The sequence below is a fragment of the Nicotiana sylvestris genome, chromosome 8 (genome assembly GCF_000393655.2).
Source record: "Nicotiana sylvestris chromosome 8, ASM39365v2, whole genome shotgun sequence".
NCBI classification, from domain to species: domain Eukaryota; kingdom Viridiplantae; phylum Streptophyta; class Magnoliopsida; order Solanales; family Solanaceae; genus Nicotiana; species Nicotiana sylvestris.
Genome location: NC_091064.1, coordinates 190,778,572 through 190,801,342, shown reverse-complemented (window position 1 = coordinate 190,801,342; position 22,771 = coordinate 190,778,572). Strand labels below are relative to the sequence as shown.

General features: G+C 42.7%; 1 protein-coding gene across 1 annotated transcript; it reads left to right on the top strand.

Annotated features, from left to right (window-relative positions):
- The first annotated feature begins 8,985 nt into the window (after window positions 1–8,985).
- On the top strand, window positions 8,986–12,997 carry LOC104217888 (uncharacterized). Its single transcript, XM_009768224.2, has 5 exons — window positions 8,986–9,270; window positions 9,910–9,950; window positions 12,315–12,383; window positions 12,465–12,524; window positions 12,622–12,997. Exons 1-5 carry the CDS (start codon window positions 9,153–9,155, stop codon window positions 12,697–12,699), a joined length of 366 nt encoding a protein of 121 aa, XP_009766526.1. The 5' UTR covers window positions 8,986–9,152; the 3' UTR covers window positions 12,700–12,997.
- The last annotated feature ends 9,774 nt before the right edge of the window (window positions 12,998–22,771 follow it).

The following is a 22,771-nucleotide window of genomic DNA, read 5'->3' as shown; positions in this document are numbered from 1 at the left end:
TGAAAGATAACATCGAGGTTCGGCGCAGAAATTTGCTATGGTCTTTGCAAAAGGAGAAGTGGCTTCATGAATGGTTGATATGAGAAAACAGTTATGGCTTACTGCGTGTTTCATTTATCATTGGTAGTATATGAAAGTGTTGGAATGAGGCTTTAGTTGATAAGAGGTTTCCTATCGATATTCGGTTGTTGTGTGCAGCTGCTGTGATTAGAAGTTATCGCTGCAAGCGTTTGAGTTATATGATATATCATGTAATTGCACCGAGGTTGTGGGTATGGGTTATTACAGCTTGTTCGGGCTTAGTCAGAATATAGACGTGAGATTTTGATCTTGTGGATAATTTCAGAAGTGGAAATGTGGTTCCAAGGTTCATGGGCTAAGTTGGACGGTGGAATTTCAGTTACATTGTGTTATCGGACCTATACGAGATATGGTGGCGTGGGATCACCCCCAGGTATGTTCATGGTAAGGTTATTCAGCGATTGTTTGGCTTCTGGAACAACTCTGGGCACGTTCGAGGACGAACGTATGTTTAAGCGGGGGAGGATGTAACGACCCGACTGGTCGTTTTAAGCTTTTGCACTTTGTTCGCCAGTTTTCGGGCATGGCTTGTCCCGTGTGATGTATTATTACTTATATAAATCGTTGGTTTTGGTTTTCAAGGTAATCAGAATGAATTTGGAAGAACAGTTCTTAGTTTGAAGCTTGAAATTTGAAAGGTTTGACCAAGATTTAACTTGTTTGTTTATGATCTCGGATCAGAATTCTTATGATTTGGTTAGCTCCGTTAGGTGATTTGGGACTTATGAGCGTGTTTGGATTGTGTTTTGGAGGTCCGTAGCTTATTTAGTCATGAAATGCCGAAAGTTGAATTTTTAAAGTTTCCGGTCCGATAGTGAGATTTTGATCTAAGGGTCGGAATGGAATTCCGAAAGTTGGAGTGGCTCCGTAGCGTTGAATGTGATGTGCTTGCATAATTTCAGGTCATTAGGACGAGGTTTGATAGACTTTTTGATCGAAAGCATAATTTAAGAGTTTTTGGAGTTCTTAGGCTTGAATCCTATGTTAAATTGGTGTTTTGATGTTGTTGTGAGCGTTCCGAAGGTTTGAACAAGTTTGAATGATGTCATAATGTGTTGGTACATTTGGTTTGAAGTTCCGGGTGCTCAGGTGAGTTTCGGGTAGGTTCCGGGATGTTTTAGGCCTAAAAACATAGTTGTTGCAGGTTCAAAGAGGTTGCAGACACCAGTGCGGCCCGCAAAGTATTTTGTGCGGCCGTGGTGGGGGCTTTGCGGCTGCACTCGATTTTGTGCGGTCCGCAGTGAGGAAGGTTTCACTAGTCTAACTTCGAAAGTTTATATCTTTTGATCTACAAAGAATTTTGGGATGATTCAAAAACGACAGTTGTAGAGCTTTAAATCTAGTTTTCAGAAATATATCATAATAGGCATTTGGATATCTGTAGCGAAATTTATGGCTAAAATACCAAAGCATGTCACTGTAGTCAAATCGCAGCACTGGTTTTTGTGCGGTCAGCGGTGCTCCACCGCGGTCCGCACTCGATTTTGTGTGGTCATCAGTGGTGGAAATCTGAGAGGTGCTCTATAAATATGAGGCTTAGGGTTTTATTTCATATTTTGACCTAGAGAGCTCGGATTTTGGTGATTTTTTGAAGGTTTTTCAAGAAATTCATCGGGGTAAGTGATTCTAACTCGGATTTAGCTAGAGTACATGAATTTATCATTGAATTCATCATTTGATTCATGATTTGGGATGAAACTTGGGAAGAAAATTTGTGAAACCTTTCAAAAATGTAAAATGATGATTTGAATGACCAAATGGTATCGGAATTGGATAATTTTGGTATGGTTAGACTCGTGAGAGTATGAGGATTCTAGTTTTGTAAATTTTGTCGAATTCCAAGACGTGGGCCTGGGGGTCGGGTTTGAGTAATTTCGGGATTGTTAATGTAAATTGGATATTTTTGAGTGGGCTTTGTGCCCTTAGCATATTTTAATAGTTATGTACTGATTGTGGCTAGATTTGGAGCATCCGGAGGTCGATTCGTGAGGGCAAAGGCATCGTGGGCTAGAGTTTGGACAGGATGGAGGTAAGTAATGATTGTAAATGCGGTCCTGAGGGTTTGAAACCCCGGATTTCACATCGTTGTACTACTTTGAGGTGACACACACGCTAGATGACGAGCGTGAAGTCATGCACCATTGGGGATTGGGACTTGGTCCATCCCGTACAACTGTTAAGTCGCATATTTGTTTTGAAATCTTATGATATTCCATGTTTTAGAGACTAATATTATATTTTGGGATGTATGCCATGTTTGGGGCCTTGTTCCAACTTGTTGAGACCCTTAGGGGAATTTTTACTATTTTTCCTCACTCTATTTGTTTGAAATCATATCCTTAGTCATGTTTCACCTGTTTATTGTTTGAATCTGGTTTTATCACTTTGCCTCTTAAAATGTGAAAACTGTTTGGGCTGAGTTCCCTGTTTTTACTGATGGTCCGAGTGATCGTGAGGTTGATGACTTAGATAGACCGAGGGTCTGCTTGTGAGGTTGATGACTGAGATAGATCGAGGGTCTGATTGTGAGATTAATGATTGAGAGAGGCCGAGGGTCTGGTTGTGAGGATTATATATATCTATGGATCGGGCTGCACACCGCATATATATATATATATATGTGTGTGTGTGTGTGTGTGTATGTGTGTGTGTGTGTGTGTATATGGATAGGGCTGCATGCCGCAGCGATATATATATGGATCGGGCAGCTTGACGTAGCGATATATATATTGTATCGGGCTGCGCGCCGCAACGATATAGCGCCTGGGCTGTAGGAGCCCCTCCAAAGTCTACACACCCCCAGTGAGCGCAGTCGACTATATATATGGATCGGGCTGCATGCCGCTGCAGTTACTAAATGGTACTTATTGAGTATGGGTGCTAAGTGTGAGCGCTGATTGATGAGAGTTGAGTCTCAAGTTACTGAGAGGCTTGCCCAAGGGTTATAGACATACATGTACATGGGTGATGCTTTGCCTGAGGGGCCTATTTATGAACTTACTATTTTTCACTCCTCCTTAAAGTGAGTTTCTATTGAATATGTTGATTTAATCACTGCTTTCACTCATCTTTAGACCAAGCCTCTATTGAAAATGTTGAACAAATATTTTAAATAATCCTTCATTTAAATTGAAGTTTTTAAGTTATAAAAAGGGTTGTGAATTTTTGTTTCTGCCCGAGGGGCTGTATACGAACTATGTTTTGCCCGAGGGGCCTATTATGATTTTCATTTCTTTTATTATAAATAGTATTGAACCCCCACTAAAACTGTTGGAAAGCGTTTTCAAATAATTTTTACCAAAAGCTGGATTTTAAATGAGACGATTGACCCGTATTCTGATTTGAAAGCCTGTTGTGCTTATTGAGTTTATCATAAATGTGGATTCATTGTTTCTGGCTGCTCAGTCTTTATTTACTCTTATTACTTACTGGGTTGGAGTTCTCACATGACTCTCTGCACCTCGTGTGCAGATTCAGGTATTTTGGAACCCGGTAGCGGGTGTTGATTGCTCTGACGTAGAGTCATTAGAGTTAGCAAGGTGGTTGCACGACGTTCGCAGCACCGCTTTCTTCCTCTCATTTTCATTACTGTACCTAGTACATTTTTTACTATTTTTATTGTATTCAGACCTTGGTAGATGCTTATGACTAGTGACACCCCGATGTCGGACTTGTGTAATTATTCCGCACTTTTCTTTTAAATTTTCATTATGAGATTATTGTTTATAAATGGTATAAAAACAACTTTTTTTGGAAATGATTGACTTAGGAATTGTGTCGTCTTGCCTTGTCATCACGAGAGGCGCCATCACGACCGGGTCCGGTTTGGGGTCGTGACAAAGGGTAAGGTCTGTGTATACATTACCCTCCCCAGACCCCACTAGTGGGATTTTACTGGGTTGTTGTTGTTAATGTCATTTTCTTTAAAATAATCTTTTCTTCCCAAACATATATAATTATCTCACTAATAAAATTTAGTATTACTTCACATAAATAATTGAATGAATCATTATGTGCTAATATTAACGTGCAACGCACAGAAACTAGTAACATAAAATACAAAATCATATACAAAGCATTAAATCGATAACCTGATACTAGTAAATCAATAATACTTTTTCGGTTCAATTTATCAGTTAAATCGAAATTTTGTTGTGAACCCGCGTGACTCAGTATGGGATTATGGGCCAGATGTGTGCAACAAATCTGATCCAGTTGGGAGTATTGGGCATGTAGCTGAATTGAGAAGAGGCCCAATGACTAAACAACCGAATAGAATGCTGGGACATTATATTTGGGATCCGGGGGGAATACAGGGTATGTGAATTATGTTGAAGCTTGCCCTCAAGTCTGTTCTCTCATCTCCTCTTTTGACTCTGTATCTCTTCCCCTTTCTTCTTAGCTTTAGGTTGCAATTTCTCTTCTCATCTACTCTCTGTTTCCTTTAGTGTTGTTGTTTTCTACTGTTCTATTAATATTTGTTTATTGTAATTCTATTTAGTGAGTTAATATAATCAGTTGGTTTGGGTGTAATATCTAATTTGTTTCATTGGTGCTTTCATTGAGAGGTCTTCAATGGAGGGCCAAATATTTCGAACTATGGATGATTTAATTAAGGGCGTGAAGGATTCCTGGTCAAAGGATATCGCTGAAATTCGTTCATTGTTACATGAGTTGATTGAAAACCTTACAACGAGTAAGTCTACTAAGGTGGAATTCCCATGATTCAGTTGTGAGGATCCAGAGTTATGGATTTCTTATGCTGAACGTTACTTTGAATTCTATGACACATCGGAAAACAACAAATTATTACGTGCATCTATTTACCTAGACGATGAGGCGTTGGAGTGGTTCCTATGGCTTCTCCGGAACAAGCAATTGACGGATTGGGAACACTTTGTTGCAAAGGTGCGAATTCATTTTCGTAAACAACATCTCACATTGTCGGAAAGTCACATGGCTACAATTAAGGAATATTCTACAAAAATTGAAGCCAAGGCGTTCGACAATATATCACATGGCTGTTGTTATTCCAAGTTGTTTACTACAGAGAGATCAGATGTTAACGTCCTTACTGATGCAATGGAATCTGATTCAAATAACGGAAACTCAGAGGATATCCAGGTGTTTGATGAAAGCTCTCACAGAGATGAGGTTAGTGCTTCTCTTATACAATCTACACATGTTTATGAAGATATAGTTTCGACAAGTATCGATCCAATTAAGGGATCCTCAGCAACACGCGAAGGCGAGGTGTTTGATAATTTTTCTCAAGGAGCTGGGCAAATTTTTCAAGAGTTTTCACCTATGGCAGATGATTTTGGGATTATTTGTCCTGTTCTCAGCAAAGAGCTGGAGTTAGAAGATGAGATGAGAGAACAGACCTGAGCGCAATCTTCAACATAATTCGCATGCCCTGTATTCCCCCCGGATCCCAAATATAATGTCCTAGTATTCTATTCGGTTTTTTAGTCATTGGGCCTCTTCTCAATTCAGCTCCAAGCCCAATACTCCCAACTGGATTAGATTTGTTGTGCACTTCTTGCCCATAATCCCATACTGAGTCACGCGGGTTCACAAAAATACCAATGTAACAAGCTGGATATCACTCCCAAACCAATTGACTATATTACTCCCTAAACATAATTACAATAACCAAATATTAATAGAATAGTAGAAAACAACAACACTAAAGGAAACAGAGAGTAGATGAGAAGAGAAATTGCAACCTAAAGCTAAGAAGAAAGGGGAAGAGATACAGAGTTAGAAGAGGAGATGAGAGAACAGACTTGAGCGCAAGCTTCAACATAATTTGCATGCCCTCTATTCCCCCCGTATCCTAAATATAATGTCTTAGCATTCTATTCGGTTGTTTAGTCATTGGGCCTCTTCTCAATTCAACTCCAGACCCAATACTCCCAACTGGAAATACCCATCTCATTATCCCTGCCTATAGACTTCCTTTTATCATTGGCAATGGAGAAGGTAGCATAGTTACATATGAAGATGACAAGCACTCTAGAACTGATGTGAGTCGGGCGTTTGATAATTTTTTGTTCCATGCGGCTCAACCTTTGGTTGACAATGAAGTGGTCGAATCACTCGGGGATAGGAATGTCCTCTTGATTTTGAATGGAATCAGATTGATTCATGAGCATATATCTGTATACCTTCCATTTGATCCCGGTGAGTTTGTTCCTCCACGCATTTTATTTGAGCACTTGAATTCACATTTGGATAAATCACGGTACTTACCCATTACACTACGTTCTGGTGTATTTAGCTTTGTGGGCAATTTCGAGATAGCTACTGAGTTGTTATAAAGTTCACTTGGTAATTTTAATTCCTTAGTGGTTTCCTTTTGTTTCAATTGGAATGTGGAAACCCAAAGCGGAACTACTACTGCAGAAGAGGAAAAATCACGAACCAGTGTAGTCTTAGTATTTGACAACATTCCTCGAAGGGTTGTAAATAGTCTCCTGCTAAGTTCAATTTCACATAAGGAGTCATGGGTGATTCTTTTTCTTAGTCGTGTGTATATCCTTCCACGTGATAAAAAGTCCATATTGGCTAATGAGGTCCCTGATATTGAGACATATGTTCCTGATGGTATCTTGTTGGTTGAGTCTGCAAACCCAGATTGGTTGGAAGAGTTTGTGTTAATCATTAAGCAGTCATTACGATAGAATTTTCAGTGTTTATTTCTGAGTTGCATAGTACTGAATCGCTCGACTACTTTACCTACATCATTTTATAAGGACAAGTGTTATATGCACCTTCTGATGGTACTGTGTGTTGGAGGGAAGTTGTTTGATGCAACCATCACCCGAGGATGTTTGTTAGAGAAAAATCCCGATGATAGTTTTAGAGAGCTTCCAAATATAGTCCACAATGGCCATTTCATGGTTGTTATGCATAAGGAGCTAAGCTAGAGAGTTCCCTGCTGGTTAGCAAGGATGATTATGCAATGCAAGCAACTAATTTTGGATTTCATATCTTCATCTGTGGAGTAAATGCCTTTCTCCTTAGTCCATGGACATCCATAACAAATAATGCAACAGACCTAGTTCTAACAATGCTATCAGATGAAATGAAACAGAGAAGTACTTCAGCAAAAGTTATTGAACAACCGTGGCTTCAATGGGAGGAAGTATCAGACGAGCCAATAGACCATGTAGTTTTGTCCAAACTAAAGTAGTTCAGGGTAATATGCAATCTCATGAAACCAACAATAAAGGTCACTGCAACAGATTTTTCAGAAGAAGAAATCAAGTATCTAAAATATGTGTTCGCGAGCATGGATACAAACAATAGTGGAACTATCATGTATGAAAGAATAAAATCTGGATTGGCTCGGCTTGCTTCAAAACTTTCAGAAGCTGAAGTCCAGCAACTCATGCAGGCTATTATTTTGAAGTTTGAGGGATCCTTTGATTGGATAACATTGTTTTTACTCCAAGACAAAATACATAGTGCAACTTCACACTTAGCTAGATTGATCTTATTGCGGCTAGATCGTGATCCTAATTGTTGTACTGTTATGCTTCTGCTACCTAGATGTCAGGCGAAACTATGGGAAAAGAAAACCAACTATCCTACTGTTGCTTTGCATTTACTGTTTGTTGTTGACAAGGTCAAGCGGATATTGTTCCATTTTCTGCTTTACTCGAACCTTGAGGGCAAGGTTTTTTTTGAGGAGGGAGGTATTATTGTGAACCCACGTGACTCAGTATGGGATTATGGGCCATAAGTGTGCAACAAATCTGATCCAGTTAGGAGTATTGGGCTTGGGCTGAATTGAGAAGATGCCCAATGACTAAACAACCGAATAAAATGATAGGACATTATATTTGGGATCCAAAGGGAATGCAGGGCATGCGAATTATGTTGAAGCTTGCGCTCAAGTCTGTTCTCTCATCTCCTCTTCTGACTTTGTATATCTTCCCCTTTCTTCTTAGCTTTAGGTTGCAATTTCTCTTCCCATCTGCTCTCTGTTTCCTTTAGGGTTGTTGTTTTCTACTGTTCTATTAATATTTGGTTATTGTAATTCGATTTAGTGAGTTAATATAATCAGTTGGTTGTGTAATATCCAATTTGTTTCAAATTTACACCCCCAATTAATATCGGAAAGCAAATTTGAACTAATTTGCAAAGTTCAATACAAGATTAGGAATGAAGATATTCGAGAGAAGGTGGGTGTGGCCCCCATGGAGGACAAGATGCGGGAAGTAAGACTCAGATGGTTCAGGCACATTCAGAGGAGGAGCACTGATGCACCGGTGAGGAGGTGTGAGCGACTGGCTGTAGTGGGCACGCGGAGAGGTAGAGGGCGACCTAAGAAGTATTGGGGAGAGGTGATTAGACAGGACATGGCACGACTTAGGATTACTGAGGACATGGCCCTTGACAGGGAATTATGGAGGTCGAGCATTAAGGTTGTAGGTTAGGGAAAGTTGTGAATATTTCTACAGCACAATAGAGTGAGACTAGCCAGTTAGGAGTTAGACTAAGAATGTCATTGGTCGTCTATTGATGCAGGGCTTTACCTGCTAGTTTTACTATACCAGCCATCTATTTCGTATTTCGTATTCTGTATTTCATATCTCTTATATTGCTGTTATTTTATTATGCATTTTTATGGTACTAATATATCGGCTCCTGTTGCTTTTTTTGAGTTGAGGGTCTCCTGGAAACAGCCTCTCTACCCTTCGGGGTAGGGGTAAGGTCTGCGTACATATTACCCTCCCCAGACCCCACTTGTGGGATTATACTGGGTCGTTGTTGTTGTTGTTGCAAAGTTATAGGAGCAAATGTGAACTATTAAATAAGTTAAGGGTAAATTAGACCTTTTTCACAATGCTAGTTAAGGCTATACTTTATTCCGACTCTCATAGTCCGGTTCACAGCTCTTTGTTCAACTAAAACCCTAAACCCTGAGTTCTAACGGTTTATAATAATCGCCTCTGAACTTCGTGTGTAATAATAATCGCTCTACAGTCTGAAGAAAAGCAAATAGGTTTACAGTTTGTTCTCTATTCTTTACCATTCGATTTGCCGCAAAATATATAGAGATGGCATACTTCCGACAACGGGATTTCATGTTCTGTGAAATGTGTGGAACAATGCTTACGTTTGATTCCCCCAAGTATGCTCGCTGTCCCTTATGCAAATTCAAGAAACGAGTCAAAGGTTTCGCCTTTTCCAACCCTTTAATTTTTTTTTAGTCTTTCGCTGTATCTTCAACTTCACTTGTCTGTGTAATTTCACCTGTCGAAAGTTTCATACTGTTTTTTGGACTGGGAAGCAATTCTGGAGCAAACTAGGGAAATTTGCGAAAAATGTTAAACTAATGGATTGAACTAGCATATAGAGCATATGCCTTCAAGTCTTTACCCTTTTGCCCGCTTTTTATTTGTTTAGTTGCGCTGAATTGAACGGTTAGTCATTGTTAACATTCAATTTTAATGTCCTTCACCCTGAGGAAAAGAAGCAGTGTATATCAAACCGGGGAAATTGTTAATAGCTTCTTTTTATAATGACTGGCAAGGGTGGACTCAAGTTTGTTGGATGGGATACCCAAAAAAGAAAGAAAGAGAAGCAAATAATGGATAGAGACAATATGTGGACTTCTAGAAAGGCACAATAGGTTGAATAATGTTTTCATAGTGATAACGAATCATCTGGATATTTCTTTGAAGGATATAGCTCTTAATTTCCACTTCAGGTTGACGAATTTGTTGGGATTGTCATTGTATGTTTTCTGCTTCTTTGCACCGGAATTAAATATTCTATTATTGACAACACTTTTCTCTTGTTAAATTTTTTTAGAGATTGCTGGAAACGAGATACGCTATACCATTTCTGCTGAGGTATGCTTTATTTAGAATTGTAGGCATCACTGATACATCATACATGTATTGAGGTGAGAGCGAGAAAGCTAGTTGTAATTACATAAGCCGCTAAAGAAGCTGTGCAAAAAGTTTTTAATCTAATGATATTCTGGTATTTAAAGATTAGGAAATGTTTATGTGAAGGAGTATAACGAAGGAATTTGTCTGACCATCTCCACTTTCCACCAACAACAGTTGAAGTTATGATCTTGACAAGAATGGTGTTCATTTGTTTGAGGATATGGAAAACTGCCTTAAAAGTGTTACTTGCTAGTAATAAATTACACATCTGAATTACTTTTTTGAGTAGTCATTAGCCTCTATTCACCGAGTGTCAAGTGATTGAGATTTTTTTTTGTCTTAATGTTAATAAAATAACATAATTATGTGCCTTGTCTTAAAAATCTACGGAAGGTTTTAAGCCAAATACATAAGAAAATAATCTAGAAGTAAAAAGAAATGAGGAATAAAAAACTAAATCAACGCACTCGCCTGAGCTTGAATTTCTGTTGTTTAAGAAGGCATCTGCTCGTCTTTCCATCTCCTATTTCATAGTTTTCACTAAAATGTTCTTGTTTCCCTTGTTCTTCCCTTCTATTCGTGTCACTTGAACATTTTTAATATGTTGGTACCCAAAACTTGCCTCCCATCTCATCATGTTTTCTCTAATAACTGTTATTTCCCATACTATTTCCTTCAATTATCGTTGCTTAAACTTGTACTGTTTTTTTTGGTACTCAAAGGTTTCCGATAGATTGGAAAAAGCTGGTTCGAAATTATGAGGGAACTCCCATTTGGATTCAAGTTGTTTTAATTTTCTATTTCCATCTATATTCTAGTTTTTTTTTTCATCAGGTAAATTAACTTTTGTTAAGAAACTTCAAAAAAGTACCAAGGGGGTACTTTTAAAGTACAAGCAAACTTCAGAGGATAGCAATTACAGATAGAGCTTCTGCAATTCCATATAATCTAATAACTGCACCAAGTCTTCTGCTACCCTTTCCTTACACCAAAAATATAAATTCTGCAAGCAACTATTTTTTAGTGTAGGATTCTGGGTCCTCTGATCTTCAAAGCATCTTTTGTTCCTTTCCAGCCAGATGGTCCACATGATGCATAAGGGAATGGTCATCCATATCTTTTTCTTCCAAATTTCCATCTATATTCTAGTTGTAGTTCTAAACTTCAATATTTAATTTTCTGGGTTTCTGTGGGTTCCTTGGATTGCTGAGAGTTGGTTGAGTTTCATGTTTTCAGTGTTTGGTACTGTGGCCAGTATAATTCTTTCGCTAGAATGGTCATTTACTCAGTGTTAGTTTAAGATGTTGACTTTTAACTCATGAAACTCATTTTGAATTTTTGAAATAGAAATAATTCTGGACACTTGCTACATAAAAATATGCTACTCCACTTTGAGGAATGGATCATTTAATATGTTGTGCATTACCGGTTTCTACTTTCTAGTAGTGAATGATAAGCTATGTAGCGTATTCTTATTTCTTGGCATTTTGACATGTAGAACGGTATTGAATTCCCTGAAAATGATGGGAAGCCTTTAATTGTAAGAGGAGATTTCAGAGTTCGAAACGCTGAAAAACTGCCAGCAGGTCAGGAGAGTGTATTGCATATTTTCCTAATGGTATCATATGTGGGAGCAGAATGGATATTGAGGATTCATATAGCTGACTCCAACTAGTTTGGGATTGAGGTGTGATTGTTATATGTAGGATGGTTTATCATTTCATAGAAATTCTGGACTTTTAAGCGGTCGGAGTGAGGATTGTGTTAGTTCACCCTGCTGTAGCGAGACCTATATTGAAGGTATTTGTAGCCTATTTCAGTTGGTGGAGTGCAGGGAAGGGGTGATTATGCGGAGTACGATAATTTACTTGACAAAAAACGAATTAGAAGAAATCCAACATGCTTGTGTGTTTGCATCCCTAACTGTTACAGAGATACTTTACATATGGCATCACCTCTGGATATATTTTTCTCACTCAAAGAAGCTCTACGGTTTGCTTTGTCTTTAAATGGTTTAAAATATTGAATAAAATAAAGAAAGAGAATAATATTATGCTCAGTCAAGGAAGTTACGGGCATTCTCCCAGTAGCCTCCATAATGCAATGCAACTTCCTTTATCATTGCCTAGATGAAGAATAAACTTTATATCTGATGTGGAAGAACAAAAAATGGTGAAATGGAGGACGGGAAACATTAGGTGGAAGAGAAGAAATGTAAAATACATAGAGCAAAATATTCTGGGTGGCAGGAAGCTCGTGTATGTTCTTCGTCATTTTTGTGCTGACATGTGTTTACTGAGCATATAATAGATTTTTCTGTAGGCTATTAGAAGGGAATTGGGCATATCTTCATTTGATGATCTTGAAGAAGAGAAGGAGCTAAAGCAAATGGTTAGTGCAGTCTGCAGTGTCCCATAACATTCTTTATGTTTACACGTTCTTTCTGTTAATTGCTGTTCGTATGGTTTACAGGACTACAATGCAAAATGTAAAACTTGTCAGCATTTAGGCATGTCATATGTAGCCAGACAGGTACTCTTGCTTTGCGTTTGTCCATATTCTTCTCAGACTTTGCCTTTTGCTGCTAAGCTTTTCATGTTATCCTAACACCACTTGCTTCTTTGAACAGATTAGATCTGCTGATGAAGGCCAGACTATCTTCTATACGTGCCCTGTTTGTGGAAATAAACAAACTGAGAACTCATGAAACCTCTCTGTAGGTTTCCATGGTGAATGGAGCTGTTTAAGTATATGCTGAGCCATTGGAATATTCTATAGCTCTGACAATATTGCATGTAATACATGGAAACACATGTAAACCTCCTATGTTGTCTAGGAGTTCTAGAAATAGAATTTAGTTTTCCTTGCTCCAACTATTACGGCCAATATGATCCTTTTAGGTTGATTGTAACGAGAATATGAGAAAGAATTTAAGAATCAATATATGTGAAACAACATGCATAGAATTATTCTATAAATGGCTCTGGCTAAGATTTAAGACCTTATCAAAACGCCTAACATGCACAGAATTCTACTATGAATTGCTCTGGTAAGGCTTTTAAGACCTTACCAAATGTCTATATTTATAAAGGGTTAAGACTTGATTTTAAAGATATATGTACCGCTTGTCAGCTTGGCCTGTCTCATAAATTGTCTCTTCCTCTTAGTCCAAATAAATGCTCTTCCATTTTACAAGTTGTATGTGCTGATGTTTTTGGTCCATTCCTATTTTTGTCCGCAGATGGTCGTTGCTATATTGTTAGTCTTTGTGTGGATGATTACACTACTTTCAATAGGGTATATCCTTTGTTTTAAAAATATGTTGTCTTGCCTACACTTCTTCAATTCAAGGCTTTAGTTGAAACATGAAAGACAATTTAACACCACTATTAAAGTCATGCAAACAGACTAAAGTGGCAAATTTCGCCCTCTATTACCACTCTTTGACAAAACATGGCATCATTCATAAAATATCATGTTCTCGCACTTTTTACTTAATGCACTCACAAGCGTTCGCATTGCCACTGGCGAGACCTGGGAAGGCAACCCGATTGGGTGTCAGAGGATCTATAGTACATGTAGCCTTCCGGACTTCATATTCATCATTTTTTAAAGCGAGGGAAAGGGATCTCTTTCCTACAAGGGAAAAAAAAACATGAACAACTTTGAAAGAAAATACCTTAATGTATGCGGCAAAATCAGAGGACTTAATTTCTCGCTATCAAGCCACTTCGGAAGAATACCTCGAGGCCCCGAGGACGTGGAGCCGCGGTCGAGTCCCCTCCCTCGGGGCTTGTCGAGGCCCGACTCAAAGAAGACGAAGGTCGAGGCTAGAGCAGAAGGGGAAGTTCCCAAGGCACACGACTAAGTCTGACAGGGCCGGCCTATCCATGGCCTATGCCGAAGCGTCACATCTAGCCGTCTCATCTCCATACTTTGTAACTAATGCATGTTGTACTATATCCGGGTTCCCCTCCTATATAAAGGGAACCCACACTACTTTGTAAAGGGCTGATGTTGCTCCATCTATTTCTCCACAAGATCAATAATATCTCTCTCTCTTCTCTCTAACTTATTCGTCCTTACTAGCTCGAGACTACTCTTAGCGTTATTGCTTTCATATTTGTTCTTCATTTATTGCTTGGTATTGGCCGTAAAGAGCCTTGTTTGATCATACCTTAACTGTTATCCCATTCCCGACTACCCCCGATAGCTAGAGCTCGAGCCAGATATCGACCTCGAAGTCCTTCATCGACCAGTCCGAGGCTCGGGCTGCAAGCTTCTCGGCTTGATTAGTGCCCTGCTTTAGCCCGTATTTCTTCGTTAAACCTCATACCCTTAGCATCTACTGCTCTAACAACTAGCATAAAAATAGGCACGTATTTTTAGAGTCCTATTTACAAATTTAATTGTTGTTACCATTTTCACGGTAAATAGTTTGGCGCCCCCCGTGGGGCTAAAAATAATAGTGATTATTTTCTTGTTGGTTTCATTACACAAATGCAAGTTATCTTTCATGCTTTTTCTTGTCCAAGATCTCTTGATTTCAGGTCGAAATGTCTGGCTCGGCAAACGGGGTTAAGAAAGGCTACCTCGAAAATCACGGAGAAAATGGTATGGATGTTCCAGTCGTTGGCACGTCACCGCAGAATCCCGATAACGCACCTGGACCGATTCCAGCGGATGCGGTTTCGCAAGACGCGCAGAGGGCCGACGAATCCTCGCGCACCGACGAAAGCATACAACATGGCGACCAACAGGAAGCCCAAAAGACTCCAGCTCGGGAAGCATAGGAAGTTAGTCTTCATGTTATTTTTGAAATGTTGCAAGCACAACAGTTGGTCATTGCTCAGTTACAATGCCATCCGAAGACTCCCAGCACAGCAGCGCCGGAAGCATCCCCCCCCGAGCAAGTACCTGAGGGATCAAGCAATAACGGATCGGTAGCCGACCTTGCCATAGCAAAGATGCTTGGGGATCTCTCTGAAAGGATTGAATCAGGTTCGTGAAAATTCGTGCAACGGCTGTTCCCCGAGGAAGCGGCCCCAGAACCCATTTCAAAGAAGTCCAGAACGCTAGAACTCCCTAAGTACAACGGGACCTCAGATCCCAACGAACACATCACCGCCTATACGTGCGCGAGAAAAGGCAATGATGCAAAAGATGATGAGATCAAGCCCGTCTTGTTGAAGAGGTTCGGGAAACACTCTCAAAATGAACCATCATAACCTAGCGCCCGACCCCATAAACTCGCCTACCATACCGACAGGCTCCTCCATAAAGACATACGCCGATGCCATCGAAGCAACGATGAGGGAGCCGGACACATCCAGGGCCGAACAAAGGGGGAATGAAATACCACGGGAATTCGCACCTCATTCCTTGATGGAACGAACGAGATTGCCCCCGATCTCGAATAACTGGGCAATACAGGCCTTCACTCAAAGCCTAAACAAACCAGGCCCGACGATTTCGAGGCAGTTCAAATGAAACTTGATCAGGTACCCAGCCAAGACCTGGTCGGATGCCCGTACTCGGCATCAGTCGCATATCAGGGTCGTGGATGACCATCCGGGAGCCTCCTCGGGCTCAGCTTACCCAAACAGGCTCCTGGCAAAGAAACCAATGCCAAACAGAGGGAGGTACCACCTGTGCGCCGCAGACAGGAGGAACGCCCCGAGATGCAATCTACCTCGCAACGATCGGAGAATGGCCCGAGGACAATATCCTCGAGGAATAATTAACAAAGCCAAATTCAACGAGGTCGCATGGCCGACATGGGCGCCTTGCCCATCAGAGTACAATTTTCACATCGCTGTACCAAACATCGTGTTCGCCGTAGGCGAAACCAGGGACGTCCAATGGCTCGGACCAATTCGGTCGAATTCCTCTCAAAGGGATCACAACCTGGTGCGGGAACTACATACCAAGTGCGGCCACGGGGCCGGAGATAGCCACCAACTCCGAAGGAAAAACGCCAAGCCGCTCAACAAAAATCACCGCCGAGAACTGACGAACGATCGAATTCAAGTTCAGTCCCAGTATGGCAGGCGGCCAGGAGGAACAAAGCAAACGGGCCGCAGCGCATTGCCACGACAATGGAGGATCGACGACCCTTTCCAAGAACTTGTAAAAGGGAGAGCAAAATTTCTCGTCACCGGAGAAAGGAAGATCTGGGGATATACCCTCAAGGACGCCCATACATTCAACAAAGAGGATATCGAGGCCTCGTCTCGACCTCACAATGACATACTGGTAACCTTCTTCCTCACTAAATCCGTTTTAAATAAAACATGTGCACATGAGTGAAGGTAGCTCAATCAGCACTGTCGGGCCAAGGATGATGGGGCGGCTCAGACCGTCGGGGTCAAAACACAACCACCTCTTGAATTTTTGACAAATTCCGAATGGCGATCGCTATGACAATGAGAAAGACCATTCTCTCAGTACAACATAATTGGCCCAGACCGGAACGTCGAGTCCCGTATCATCAAGGGAGGCACAAGGCACAGATGCCTTATTCAGACGACCGCGGGCACATCGCCCGAATACAGGGTTGCCCCCACTTCACCAAAAGGATGAAATTCCATGCAAGGTACAGAATTAAAATTGTCGGCAGGAAGCAATATGCGACAAGGGGAAATTCTGCATCACATAACGCATCGCTGGCACCAATATATCCACTCTTGAAAGAGTCAAAGGGTAAGTAAACCACATCTTCGGCTAAGCCCGATTAAGCACAACGGAGGGCCGTGCTAGAGTCCATGCCCCGAAACAGCAAGAACATACCAAACCCCCGAACGTCGCCTACACATCCCGCGGTAAAGAAAAACTACCTCCCCCCTTTGTTATTTTTCACTAACCTATATGCAGACACCTGGCCAGGGCGTTCGGAAGTTCTAACTCTACCCAGAGACCCCAAGGCCTTAACGGAACTTACCGCGCTCTTTCCCCTCGACCAGACTTTCGCCCCAAAGAGGGTCTCGCCAGCATGGTTCTTAGTGGAGCAACGTACCCCCTAAGGAGGATCCGACAAGATCACATGCCTTCTTATGTAATCAAATGATGAAGGACCCCCCCCCCCTTTCGAAGGCGTCGTCTACTTGGAAGGGTCGGGGAACGGTAGACTGAGTTTCAGTAGGGAATCGTGTACCATACCAAACGGTCCAAGGAGTCGCGCCCGTGCGGGCCGAGCTCACAATAATGAAACGATATGTATTTATGCCAAACAATGAAAAAATATCTTTCAGCATCTCATACAAGGGGAAATTTCAGCATACTCTCGCAGGGATCCCTCCACCAAATGCGTCCTGAAATACTCGGAGACTTAGCATCAACTATTTGGCACCCGCACGACCCCAGGGTCGGAACTCCGGGCTCATAAAGCCCCAACAAGGTAACTCTGAGCTCACAAATAACGGCCTTCGAGCCTAAGCAAACTCGATGACTCGGAGACTGTACCAATCGACATACACTGGAAAACCCGAGGTCGTAAGACCCTGAGCGGACAGACTCGGTATAACCAGAACTATTCTACATAGCAACAAAAATTGTAAGATCTTAATAGGTATGACAAACTGTAAGACCTTAACAGGCATGACAAACTGTAAGACCTCAACATGCATGAAAATTTTGTAAAACCTTACTACAGGCATAAAACTCAATCCTGAAGTTTAGGTTATACGTCGCATTTGTAAGAATCCCAAAAGGGCATACCCTCAGTGTAGACGCCTAAACTATCACTCGGGATCAAAAATGGCTTCGGCCAAACACATATGACTACGATCAAAACGGCTGCTCTAGCCAAATTAACGCAACTCGAGGACGCCCAACTATCGCTAACAAAATCGCAGGCCATTACTTCGAATATACTTCGAAAAGAACCGGTTAAAACAGGCTTCCCTCAACATGCAAACGAGCTTCGACCATGTCAGCTCCAAATCACAAGGCTTCGAGCTACTCAACCTATGAGCTAAGAACCTTCCTAGGTGCTCGAACATCAACACTAACAGCTTGAAATCGAGGTTCTTCCCGAACCGATGATGGGTCAGGCAAAATCATTTCAAAAGACCTTAACGAGAAGAAAACAAAGGCTACAAAATGGCCATGGGCAAAAATGTAAGAGCCATTATCACCAGCCAAATGAGCCTCTGGGCCGCACACTAAAAGGTCTCAATAACCAAACAGCCTAAGAGCCACTATTGGCAACTTGAAAATTGAAAACTTGAGGATTAAAATGAGCTCGAGTCGCAACCCGATTCGGAGACCGGATCCAAAATAGTTAACTTCAAATGCCTAAGGGCATAGCATAAGTGCCATTGTCGCCAGCCAAACAAGCCTCCAGGCCACACTTAAAAGGTCGCTTCGACCCAGAGCGCGAGGGCCATCGTCATCCGCCCATGTAGGAACGAAAAAACTTGAGGGTCAAAAATAGGTGAAACACAAATTCCCAAGGGCAAGGGACAAGAACAATCATCAATCCGCCCATGCAGGCACAAGAGATTGAAGGTCAGGTAAGCTCTAGTCAAGGCCTGACTCGGAGACTAGGCCTAAAATAGCTGGGCAAAGCACAAAGGCCCTAATACCTACTCGCATAAAAAATCGCACTTAAGAGCCTCTAGGCCTGCCTAATTAGATCCGAACCCACGGGGCTCCCGCCAAACACCGAAACTAGCTCGTCTGGTCGAAAACAATGCATAAAGAGATACAAAAGAGATAAAGCTTCAAGTTTTCTCTTATTTATATACGCAAAAGGCACGTTCTCCATCTATAACCATGCTCTAAAAATATCAAATACAAAGTGGAAAAACGGCGAAATCTACTCTCCGCTCCAAAAGGCTATAGTCTGCCAGCCCTAGATTCACTCTCCGTGGCGTCAACAAGAAGTGACCGATCATCGCGCTCGTCCGCCCTTGCTCGAGCCAACTCCTTCGAGAGAACAAAGCCCCTAGCGCCGATCTCCTCAAGTACCTCTTTTCGGGATCTTCAACGAACATATTCCTCAATACTCTTCTCACGATCGAGGGCCTGCTTCAATTTGGCTTGGACATTAGCAACGTTCTTCACATGAATCGCCATCTCCTGATCAGCCTTGGTTCGACTTAATGTTGCTTTAGCTCGAGCATCGATTATCTCAGCCCTTCGAGAGATAGGACTCAAACTTCCCAATCATATCCGCCTGAACGGTAGCATTGTCACGAGCCAAGCGGAGTTGGGCCTCGAAGGCAGGAACCCTGGCCAAGGCACCCATCTCCTCTAAAGCTTGAGCCTGCACCTGAGCCCTCAGTTCATCGCAAACATTCCTGACTCGGTCGGCTTCGTCCTTAAGGTACTCCAAAGCTTCTGTCTGTTTTTGTAGTTAAGATAGGCAAAAGTATTAACCTTAAGGGTCAAAAAGAGCGAAGTGCGTACTACGAAAGGTTACCTACTCCGTCAAATAGCTCTCGTAATTCGAGCTCTGATACACCTCGTATTGCCAGTGCATCAACTCAACCTCCTTCTCCTCGCTGAGGAGCCTAAGGGACTCACCCTCATTCGGAAAGCTCTGGCCCCATGACGGAGCAGCTCAGACCTGAGCCTATCAAAGGCCTGCAGAAGAAGAACTCGATAAAGAAAAAGGACGCAAAATACAAAAGGACTGCACCGAAACTCACCATGAAGTGAAGTTGGCAGACTTCCTCGAAGGCGGAGCACACTCCTGTTGGTCCTGCCCCTTCGGCCCCGAAAGAGACAACCTCGGGCAAAGCATATTCACTCGAAGGAACCATCGTTCTAGAATCAGATGCTCCGGGAACAGCAGGCTCGGGCGATGTCCTCTCATCAAAGACACGGGCCCGTTGAGCCCCATTAAAAGCTCCATCACATTGCGGGTGCGAATCCCATTTACCGCTATCGTCCCTCGGCTCTGAGGCCGATGACTCCTTCCCCTCTCCGGAGGGGCACAATCTCGCCTCAAGGAACCGCCCGATACATACAACGGCAAAGCCGATACAAAAGAAAGAGGAAAATGTCATCTCAAATATATGAAGACCAAGGCAGGAGTAGTGTACGCGCATACCCTGGTATTTCACTTCCCATCTGTCACGGGACACAGCTCGCCACCTACGTTTATCGCAAGTCGAATAGATCGCCAACTTCCGGACCCAGCCAGGCAGACCGAGAACTTCGCCCGACATCCATGAAGTTGCTGCAATCAAAAAGGAAGGAGACACAATTACTCAACTGGTTTTTACTATAAGCAAATCTAAGGAAGCACGAGACACCCCGCTCACGTGCATAATTCCATCCCTCAAGAAATGACATGAGCTCCACGGGGATAATATCAGTCGTCCGGACCCGGAAAAATCGTCTGACCCACTCTTGATCCCCATCTTCTTTATCATCGACAACGAAGGGAGTAGACGAACGACACCACAATATTAATAGGCCTCGGTGATGAAAGGGCCGGTACAACCTGACGAGGTAGCTGAGCGTGAATTCAAGCCCAGCCTTCTCCGCAAAGAACCTTATCATCAGCACCACTTGCCAAAACGATGGATGTATCTGCGCCAAAGTAACCCGATACTTCAAGAAGAAATCAAGCACGACCCTATCAAGGGGGCCAAATGCGAAAGGATATATGTATACGTTCAAGAATCCATCAGCAGAGTCCGTAATACTCTCATCCAGGGAAAGCACCTGCAGTGTTATCCCCTCTCTCCATCCGCAGTATCTCCTCACCATCTCCAGATGTTCCTCTCTTATCAAAGACGCAGTCTTCAGAGTGAACTCCCGGGGATCCTGAACGCTGGGAGTGGAACTCTCCCCTCCATGCCGGGCCGGCCCCGAAGTAGCTACCATAGCTATAGTAGAATTGACAGACTAAAGCAAGGACGTGCGCTAACGCCTTTTGCGCCTGAAGAGACGAAGGACCCGATGCCAAGGCGGAGGGATAGTTATCCGAAATAATGTGATCTCCCAAAGAAGCAAAAGACACCCCATATATATGTGGAAACAACAACTATTCGCCTATCCAGAGTAAAGTCCCGGGAGGCCAATAGCCTCGGTACAGATCCCGGGGTGGTACTCGACCCCAGAGGCATCCATCGACAAAAAGTTAGGCCTCAATGAGTCAAATGTATCATCTCCAGTCTCGAGGTAGTGCCCGACCTCGAGGATCTCTGCCAAAAAAGAAGTCAAGCTTCGGTAAGCCTTCAACGCCATCATAGAATTCGAGGCAGTACCCGATCTCATGGTTTTTCTTTCTAAAAAGAAGAGTAAGCATGCAAAAGCTCCGATCATGAAGGCTCTAAGAGGGCTCGAGGCATCGCCTAAGCATAGGCAACCCCTCAACGGAAGTCTATCAACTACCTTTAAAAGGCTATCTGCATCAGGTTCAAAGCAGACCCCTAGGTACCCGAAGCTGACCTTTACTCAGGATACCACTCTCGAAAGCTCCAAAACTCAGCGTACTATCTCCATGCAACTCGGAGGGCCCGATAGCCCGAGCCTATCAAATCAATTCAGGCTTGGTCCGAGGTACGGCGATGGGCTCGGAAAAGAGCATGTCAATCAATAGAGGATCAGATAGAACGCTCGCATTCGAGTTAGATATCAGTGGTCAACAACAAAGGAAAACATTCAAAGGCCTCGAAGGGCACAAGAGCATACAATAATAAGGCAAGAATCGAAAACAGAAATCAAGGAAGTATCTTCATATTCATAAATATCCATGTACAAGAGCCCTCGAGGGGTCTTTACATACAATTACAAAAGCCTATAGAGGATCTCTACACAGAAACGGAGGAATGGAAGGATGTACATGTGATGAAACCTGAGAACTCGGTCTATCCTCGAAGGTCCATCTCTGGTATCAGCATCCTCGAGCGCCGCCCCCTCGAAGCTCGCATCCTCGGGGGCGATTCCTTCGACCGCCATCTCCTCTAGGTTTCCAGCTCGATCCCGCGGAGGGTCCCCGCCAAGGGAAAAGATGAAGAAGAGGAAAAGGAGGGGATGTAGAGGAGGCAAATAAAGGAGACATGGCCCGCCAAAGCCAAAGGTTGAAGATTCGACAGACCCCAGCCTCGATGGCCGGTAGTGCCATTTTATCCCTTGGGAAAGGAAAAATCCAAGGGATGAAGTTCCACACCAGGCCTAGGTCGGCGAGTGAGCAGCGGTGCATAGTCCAAATGACTATCTACAAAAAGGGAGAACCGATTCCCCGTCTATCACCATCTCGGGCCAACGACAACAGCAACAACAGACGTAACAACCACCACAACAGCGACGGAACAACACGGTCATGCTCGGCAAAGGGAAGCTCCGGCGAGAGGCCGCAACATAGCCTACGGGAGTTCTGCCGAACGGCCTTAAGGCCATGAGCCCCAAACATAATGTTCAAGGATAGAGGAAGATGATAAGAAGAATGGGAAAATGAGCTGACAAAGGTACTTGGATAGAAAAAACAACGCCAAATCACCCCCATTTATAGGGGGTAACGACACGGTCATCGAGGCATTGGAAGATTGACTGATTGACGCAATTACTGCGTACTTGAAGAACCGAATCGACGGCGGAGCATTCATCTTGGAGAACGGGAATCGATAGTGCATTGAATGATGTCGAATACACAAGTCCATGGGATACCCCGATTGCCGAAAAAGCTCGTGCCACAGGTTGCATCATTGGTATGACATCACCGTAAGAAGCTCGTGGAGTCAGGTGTCAGGATCATCTCCCATCGCTTCGTTCTGGGAAACGCGAAGACTATCTGTATGCGGAAAAATCATAGGACTTAATTT

What these genes read in the sequence shown, in the direction of transcription:
- LOC104217888 (XM_009768224.2), top strand. Translation starts at nt 9,153, where the DNA reads ATGGCATACTTCCGACAACGGGATTTCATGTTCTGTGAAATGTGTGGA. An exon ending in ATTCAAGAAACGAGTCAAAG is followed by an intron (nt 9,271 to 9,909) that starts GTTTCGCCTTTT and finishes AAATTTTTTTAG; the next exon opens with AGATTGCTGGAAACGAGATA. An exon ending in TGTCATATGTAGCCAGACAG is followed by an intron (nt 12,525 to 12,621) that starts GTACTCTTGCTT and finishes TTCTTTGAACAG; the next exon opens with ATTAGATCTGCTGATGAAGG.